This window comes from Oncorhynchus kisutch, linkage group LG1, assembly GCF_002021735.2.
Source record: "Oncorhynchus kisutch isolate 150728-3 linkage group LG1, Okis_V2, whole genome shotgun sequence".
NCBI classification, from domain to species: Eukaryota; Metazoa; Chordata; class Actinopteri; order Salmoniformes; family Salmonidae; genus Oncorhynchus; species Oncorhynchus kisutch.
The window spans coordinates 13291723-13300280 of record NC_034174.2 but is presented as its reverse complement, the minus strand read 5'-3'; the positions used below and the strand labels follow the sequence as shown (position 1 = coordinate 13300280).

Below are 8558 nucleotides of genomic sequence, written 5' to 3'. Positions count from 1 at the left end.
CATCCAGGATGGCACATCAATGCGAGCTGTGGCAAGAAGGTTTGCTGTGAATGTCAGCGTAGTGTCCAGAGCATGGAGGCGCTACCAGGAGACAGGTCAGTACATCAGGAGACGTGGAGGAGGCCGTAGGAGGGCAACAACCCAGCAGCAGGACCGCTACCTCTGCCTTTGTGCAAGGAGGAGCAGGAGGAGCACTGCCAGAGCCCTGCAAAATGACCTCCAGCAGGCCACAAATGTGCGTGTGTCTGCTCAAACGGTCAGAAACAGACTCCATGAGGGTCAGTCATGGTGTGGGGTGGCATTTCTTTGGGGGGCCGCACAGCCCTCCATGTGCTCGCCAGAAGTAACCTGATTGCCATTAGGTACCGAGATGAGATCCTCAGACCCCTTGTGAGACCATATGCTGGTGCGGTTGGCCCTGGGTTCCTCCTAATGCAAGACACTGCTAGACCTCATGTGGCTGCAGTGTGTCAGCAGTTCCTGCAAGAGGAAGGCATTGATGCTATGGACTGGCCCGCCCGTTCCACCGATCTGAATCCAACTGAGCACATCTGGGACATCATGTCTCGCTCCATCCTGGATGCTTCAGTCCAGGTCTGGGAGGAGATCCCTCAGGTGACCATCCGCCACCTCATCAGGAGCATGCCCAGGCGTTGTAGGGAGGTCATACAGGCACATGGAGGCCACACACACTACTGAGCCTCATTTTGACTTGTTTTAAGGACATTACATCAAAGTTGGATCAGCCTGTAGTGTGGTTTTCCACTTTAATTTTGAGTGTGACTCCAAATCCAGACCTCCATGGGTTGATAAATTTGATTTCCATTGATCATTTGTGTGTGATTTTGTTGTCAGCACATTCAACTATGTAAAGAAAACAATATTTAATAAGAATATTTCATTCATTCAGATCTAGGATGTGTTATTTTAGTGTTCCCTTTATTTTTTGGAGCAGTGTATATTATGTTGTCCCCCCACTTCTAAAACCAAAGTTGCACCCCTGCAAGGAACACCCTGGCAGGTTGTTTAAATTGGGTTAGTTTGTTTCCAAATGTGCTGTTATGTCTCAAACACATAATTTCCTCACATTACCATAATTTAATTAAATACAATGTTTTTTTCTATTAGTTATTTATTTGGTGTTTAAATGTGCACAGTTTTTGATACAGCACATCCACTGTGTTGTAAATATCATAGGTTAATATCAGTGCCAGTTTTCTCCAGAATTTATAGCCTTGGACAATAATTGTACATGATGACTTTGTTCTTTCATTCTGCTCTCGCCAACAGCCAAACAACTCTACAAAACCAGGGTGTGTCCATCTGACTGTAAATATCACTGACTCACTTTGTGTACATGAAAAATTCTAAAAGAAACGCTCTTGTGAATGTTTATTAGGTCAAAATTAACACGCTAATAAGTCCTTTTTTTCTCATAGTGGTTAGGAAACATTTCTCATGCAGAGAATTACCCTCATCAATACCAGAGCTTAGATAGAAAACATCAGCAACTTACTCTTCTGGCAAGATAAGTGTTTAGGTAAGCTGTGCACTGTGTGTTGCTGTTGAGCCTCTGACTGAAGCAGTAGTGAAATGGCAGTATTAAATAGAGGTTGATTTGGGAATCCTGGGATTTGCAGTCCAAATGTCTAGGTGTCTATCAGAGGAGGCCATAGCTCTACTGAGCATGTGCCAGAGCCCCTGCCCCCTGGCCGAACCCAAAGCCCTTCGGACCAAAGGATTTGGCATAACATGCTGTGGATGAAAAGGTGATGAACTTTATATAAGAATGTATTTACATACAAAGGCATATAGATTTATAACAGATGCTAAAGTTTTGCTTTTTCTTCAGTATATTTACATTCCAATTTGGTAAATTTATTTAGCTAGGCAATCCACGAGTTGTCTACACGTGTGTTTATCAATAATTCTAAAACAAGTAGAAGTGCAGTATGTGCAATTCTCATGTTAACTCTAACACTTTAATTGAATGCATTTAGGCAATTGTGTCTTTGCTATTTATTGTACACATTTGTTTTACATGTTTACATGTATAGAGTATACACACCTTTGCAGTAGATTTCTCCATCTTTGTCGGCCACAGTGGTTGACTCCAGCCCCTTGCCGCATTTGGCACAGCGGAAGCAGCTCTTGTGCCAGGACTGAAGGAGAGAGATAAGGAGAAGTAAGTGTTGTTCTGTATTAGAACACAGACAGCAAATCCCCCTGCATCTATTTCAGTTGACATGAACGCTAAAGCCAAAGATACATGTAGTCATTTAGTACTTTTACATACGTTATACAACGTTTAGTAGAAGCAGGGTTTTGAGTTGGCAAGATTATGAGCTACTTCCTCTCAAAACAACCTGATTAGCCCAAAACTCAGACTTACATTTCCACCTCCGAGCACCTTCTCGGCAGAGTACACAGCCTTGGAACAGCGCGGGCACACGTCTGAACTGCCAAACTTGGTGGCCAACTTGGAGGCATTGGGGTTGTTGGTGGGACAGTGGGCTGCTGGCCTGTGGATGACAAGACAGGTTTGTTATGATTACTCTACATATTCAGGCTTTGATGTCTGTAGTACTGCTGTTTTTTCCCTGGTAGACCTCCCTGGTAGACCTATGTCACTGACCAGATTCCACTCACCTGGTTTCACAGGTCTGATTAGAAGGGAAGGATGAACATCAGCAGTGAAAGCCCTGGGGTGTAATCATTAATCCAAACACTACCAAAACAAGAGTTTCTATTGGACAAATTCAGGCAGGTCCCTTCCAGTCTCATTCCATTGGCTTTTGCTTAAGAAACGTTTTACAACAGAATTGACGTAATGAATACACCCCTCGTATAGAGTGTATACAATATTAAACTATCTGAGATTCCTTCCTTACTCTTCAGGTCTGATTCCAAGATGTGCCCCCGTGTCCATGCTCAGGGTGCCTGCTCCTCCGCCAAAGCCATAGCCTTTTGGCCCATACTTCTTGCCGTAGCAGGACTTGCAGTAGATCTCATCCACATGACAGGTCACTGTTGTGCTGTCCAGGTTCTTCTTACATGCCACTAAGAGTAGAGTAGGAGGTAATATAATTAGAAATATAGTTAAGAGCAGCAATGAACAGGGTTCAAACTATGACAGAAAGAACACAAGATCAGTTGGATAACAAAGCAAATCACTATCATGTAGGAACTATCTCCATGTGTAACTCTGTGTTGTTGTCTGTTCACACTGCTATGCTTTATCTTGGCCAGGTCGCAGTTGCAAATGAGAACTTGTTCTTAACTAGCCTACCTGGTTAAATAAAGGTGAAATATATATATATTTTTTTTATCTTCCTTTAAGTACAATCAGTGCATTATGAGAAGAAGACTTGAAAATCCTTTTTAGCATTAGCATTAGTGCTAACATGCATCTATAGGTACCGCGATGAATGTCTGAATACATATTAATTGATTAGTTACTTTCATTGATCGTGTCTTAGTGTTAAACAAGGCTTTATGTATTTCATAGCTTGACATTTTTATCCACTTTAGCAGGAATTATTGAGTGCAGTGCTCATTCCAACATGCACTAACTGGAGATAAAGCTGCAAACATTGTAGCTTGATGTACTTGGCTCTGTCAAGAGTGGAACGCATGATCTTACGCATTGTGAGAATGGGTGGTCTCATCATTGAACGTCAATTTGTTCAATGGTTTATATATCCTTTCATGATGATCCATTAAACCTCATAGCACAACACATTTTTGATACTAATATATAAATGTGGTTTTCGTTCTTCAAAACATGCTTACAACATTGTGTAAAAGTATCGTAAAGTAAAAAATACCCACAATCCTCTGATAACAGAACAAATTCTTACATTTATGGGAAATATGAAAATTTAGTAAGTTAAACAATTTTCCTTCTAGTTGTTTTAAAACACACATAGTTGTTTAGATTACACTTTTATCTTATATTGAATAATTTTTTGGGGGGTGGAGGGGGTTGGTTGGACAAGTAAAGTACTAATTATATTCAAGAAAAAATGACAACTACATTTTTATGTCAATATGAATATATTTTCAAGTATAATTTACTAACAACCTGAATAATTTTTGACAGTGTGTTTGTAAGGTTTCAAATGACATGAAACTCAACCGTTTATCTTTTCCTGGGGAGGCAGGCAGCCAAGTGGTTAGAGCGGTGGGCCAGTAACCGAAAGCTGACAAGGTAAAAATCTGTTGTTCTGCCCCTGAACAAGGCAGTTAACCAACTGTTCCCTTCTAAGCTGTCATTAAATAAAGGTTACATAACTAATTTACCACCTGGTGATGTAACTAGGCAGGATGAAACTCCATCCCACCAAAACAAGCACAAATGGCAGGTGGTAATTTCAAACAGCTTTTTATTCCAAATATATTTAAAACACAGGTAAATCAGGTTTTGGACTGTGCTTGGCCTTAAAGTGGTCAATGCTGTGCCATATCGGCAGCAACACCAGCAGTTTAGACACTACAGTGCAACACTAACAATCTTAGGTCATTTTGTAGGTAAACAGACCTTGCAGTTTAATGTTTCAGTCCTTTTATGACATTGAAATGACACTGTGACCACCACAGTCTGTGTTAGTTAACATTTGATCTTCTGTCTCTGTGGGTGAGAGATGAGCCTCGTTAGCTCACACAAACACATGCTGTGTACCTTTTCTCCCATAGAAGGGCTACAAGGCCTGTGACACATCCATTTCTCTCTCTCCAAATAAGGGCACACAAATGAGAATCGAGAATGTTTGGATGCTCTGCTTCCTCTCTCGGTACCAGAATACTTCACATTCCACCCTGAGCTCTGAATATCAGCTCAGAGTAATTGGTGCATTGGTAGTCACAGTGTGATTTATGAAAGAACTAGAGGACCTCACTCCGTTCACTTACTGCACAGAAAGCAGCACTTGTGGAAAAATTTCCCTTCACACTGCACTTCCTCAGCAAAGTACACCGTCTTCCGGCAGCAGCCGCACTTATTTCCTCCTCCCAAAGGCATCCTGCGGAGTCACAGTGGAGACTTAGTTCCAGACATAGAAGAAGAGCAGCAGGTTTGTACTTCCTGTGTTTTGACACTCACTCAATGGGAATAGACCCTTACATAGAAATTAAGTCTAGATCTACAGTCCCTGACACGCATTGGATGGGAGGAGACCTACAGACCTTGTGATTTGACAACAAAAAAAACTGTGTGCAAACCCATTATAGACTTTACGGTACCTAGGGCCCAGGGATTTTCTGGTCAGGTGATCAAGAACTCTTCAAATGAGTGAACATACAGTATTTACACAATAGAGCCTGGTTATCCATTGTAGAGACCCTTTCTAAATGTGTGGTATCTCAGGAATTTACTCCTCTGAGTTAAATATAAAGCATGAGCTGGCGCACACCCAGAGAAAATGATTTTGTGTATACAGTGGGTGCTGAGTAACAGTGAATAAACTATAAAAATAAAGTTCAGGGAGTGAGTGATTTAATCAATAAACAAAACGCAATACAACCCACGAACATCACACAGACATGAAACAGAAACAAGAACAACTGGGGAAGGAACCAAAGGGAGTGACATGTATAAGGTAGGTAATCAAGGAGGTGATGGAGTCCAGGTAAGTGTCATGATGCGCTGGTGTGCTTGCCGATGGTGACAGGTGTGTGGGATAATGAGCAGTCTGATGACCTATAGGCCGGAGAGGGAGCACACGTGTCAAACTCCCAGTAATTTATTGAGTAAATCACCAACGTTTCAGCATCACACAGTGCCTTCACAATAAACCTTGGTGATTTACCCAATAAATTACTGGGAGTTTAAATATTGATTGTGCTACTCTATTTTTTATAGCGTACTCCTTCTGAGTCAAAACTGCTGCAGGGCTTGACTACAGTACTTTATTATCTTTTATCAGGAAATACAAAGTTCCTCCTGATGTTTAACAACTGCTAGGGAGGTTCCAGGCCACTCATACAGAACACTCATTGTATCAGCTGAAGGGAGGACGGCTCATAATAATGGCCAGAACGGAGCAAATGGAACTGAATCAAACACATGGAAACCATTCCACCAATTCTGTTCCAGCCATTACCGCAAGCCTGTCCTTCCCAAATAAGGTGCCACCAACCTCCTGTGCTTTAAATAGAGAACTACTGCTGAATTTAAATAATAAATTGCTGTTGAGTGGGTTTGTACTCGACTCCATCTTGTTGAAATGTGAATCCTATGATGTCACACATACAGGCTCTAATCTGCCATTTGGGTAAACAGGAAATGGTCTGCATTTCATTTTTTAATTACACCACCATGTTAGTAGCCACTTCATGGCCTTAGATAGTCACTGACCCGGGCAGGCATTAGACAACAGAGATTAATGAAATAGAACAATTCAAATGCTGAAAAATGTCTATTGTAAACAACTGCATTTGACAATTTAGAGTATTATCCGACATCACCTCTATCACACTAATCGTCTGGTTACCACAATAACAAGATAATTTATTGCAACATCAGTTTTCCTGTATAAAGGGTTAAAAGTGAAACTTGAGTACTGAGAAACAGAGATAATTTTGATCAACACATTGCATAGGAAGCTGGTCTTGCGACATACAGATGTAGTATCCTATTTGAGCCAGTTTGCTACAGCAGGAAAGTGATCCTGCAGCAATAGGAAATGTAAAATATTATGTGGATTATAATTCATTTGTCATTAGGGTAAATCAAGTCTGAAATATTTAAGTGGTAAACCTTGAATACACTACACGTTTGCATTTCCTGCTGTGCAGAAATATTCTCAGCAACTATAGTGTGATCAAATTAAGATCTTACATCTGTATTGTACATACAGTACAGTACTCTACACGAATGTTACTCATCATATCACATCCTGAGTTCTGAGACTTCTTTCCTGCAGATTCTCAGGAAATAGAACCCTTAAAATGCTGTTTTTAGAGCAACAGATGTGATCTACCCTTCAAACTCACATAGATACAGTTCTCAAAGTTATACTCTTGGCAGAAACTCAGCAGTCTGAAAAAGTTTCAGAATACACTCACTGCTCACACACCCACACTACAGGCTTTGAAAGTGAAAAAGCAGAAGAATGTGCAGTCCCGGATAGGAATACAAGTTTTGAATGTGTTATCTGTGGACTGTAACTGTATTCTATACATCATGAAAGCAGTGGTTACAGTAGCCCGTAGATGTTGAAGATGGTCCCATCTTACCTGTTGTTTTTTGTGTGTCTGTGTGGCCTGGCAGATACACCCTGGACGTAGAGGGATCTCTGATGAATGGAGCTCAGACGAGTTCAGGACAGGCTTCAGTCTAAGACAGCAGCAGAGAAAGAAGCCAGGCTGGGACTGAGGGAGGAGGAGTCTGCTGGATACACACGTAGACTAAAAGAGAGACATGGAGAGCGGGAGGAGAAAGAGAGGACGAAGGAAAAGAGGAAGAGACATGAGAGATAAGCAGGTTTGTGAGAGAGAGGTAGAGAAATGCAGAAACAGGGTTAGAGAGAGGCTGAGAGAGAGAGAGAGAGAGAGAGAGAGAGAGAGAGAGAGAGAGAGAGAGAGAGAGAGAGAGAGAAGCCCCGTTTATATATGGTGCTGACATGCAGCCCTTTGTCCTGATCTTGTCCACATTCTGATTGTGCCCACATTTTTAGACAGGAGTAAATGATTAAAAGACACATTGTGGTCTGATTGTGACTTCCTGACTAACTCCAGAGGTAGTCAGGCATGCATTGTGTCTGGATATCAATCAAGTGTAAACAGACCTGGATGGCCAAACCATTGAAATAATTATCATGGCCTCAAAAATCATTGAGAGTAAGCACTATTGACTTATGGCATCAGTAATAGTCTTAAAATAAATACATTCATATTATTTTGAAAGAATGTCTGTCAAATAATTTGCGTACAGGGAGGCATCAGATAATCTGGTCACAATGAGGTCACAGCTGACGGATATTACACATTTTAATAATGGGTGTAGGCACGTCAAACCTTATTGATTAGATCACGAAAGTCAAGTTTGGGCATGGTGTAAACGAGGTAAGAGAGAGAGGGAAAGAGGCAGAAAGAGAGGGAAGGAAAGGGGATGGTATGATGGAAAGAGGAGATTAGACATAATCTAGACCAGCAGGCCAGTGAAGCCAAGACAGCCTCCTTCTACAATCTGGTTTTACTGCCCTCTTCCTGTGATGGGTAGCAGCACCATTAAATTACCTATACTGTATCTTCTTCAAATCCAATAACCTCCAATCAGTCACATCCACAATGGTCTGGTAACATTTACTAAGGGATAACACAGCCAAGATGATTTTCCCAGGCAGCATGTGAGACTCATGTTGTAAGGACTTCTTCTTACCAAGAGCGAGCTATGATATGCAAAGCAAAACATAGTATTTTATGGCTTGAAGATAAAACAGCTTCTGCAGTACTAGATTGGTTTGTGGAGTTCTCCAGTCAGTGAAGTGCTGAGTGCTGGCCACTGCCTTACAAGGTGTTTGTTATGATGATTGCAGACTGCAGGCATGTTTGCTGAA

At 41.4% G+C, this 8558-nt stretch overlaps 1 protein-coding gene across 1 annotated transcript; it reads right to left on the bottom strand.

Annotated features, from left to right (window-relative positions):
* Positions 1-1375: 1375 nt before the first annotated feature.
* LOC109899198 (cysteine and glycine-rich protein 1-like) lies at positions 1376-7566 on the bottom strand. Its single transcript, XM_020494252.2, has 6 exons — positions 7237-7566; positions 4912-5021; positions 2892-3060; positions 2393-2522; positions 2069-2162; positions 1376-1755 (listed from the first exon to the last, which is right to left on the bottom strand). Exons 2-6 carry the CDS (start codon positions 5018-5020, stop codon positions 1679-1681), a joined length of 579 nt encoding a protein of 192 aa, XP_020349841.1. The 5' UTR covers position 5021; positions 7237-7566; the 3' UTR covers positions 1376-1678.
* Between the last annotated feature and the right edge of the window lie 992 nt (positions 7567-8558).

What these genes read in the sequence shown, in the direction of transcription:
- LOC109899198 (XM_020494252.2), bottom strand. Translation starts at nt 5,020, where the DNA reads ATGCCTTTGGGAGGAGGAAATAAGTGCGGCTGCTGCCGGAAGACGGTG. An exon ending in CAAGTGCTGCTTTCTGTGCA is followed by an intron (nt 3,061 to 4,911) that starts GTAAGTGAACGG and finishes CTCTACTCTTAG; the next exon opens with TGGCATGTAAGAAGAACCTG. An exon ending in AGGTGCTCGGAGGTGGAAAT is followed by an intron (nt 2,163 to 2,392) that starts GTAAGTCTGAGT and finishes TCTCTCCTTCAG; the next exon opens with TCCTGGCACAAGAGCTGCTT.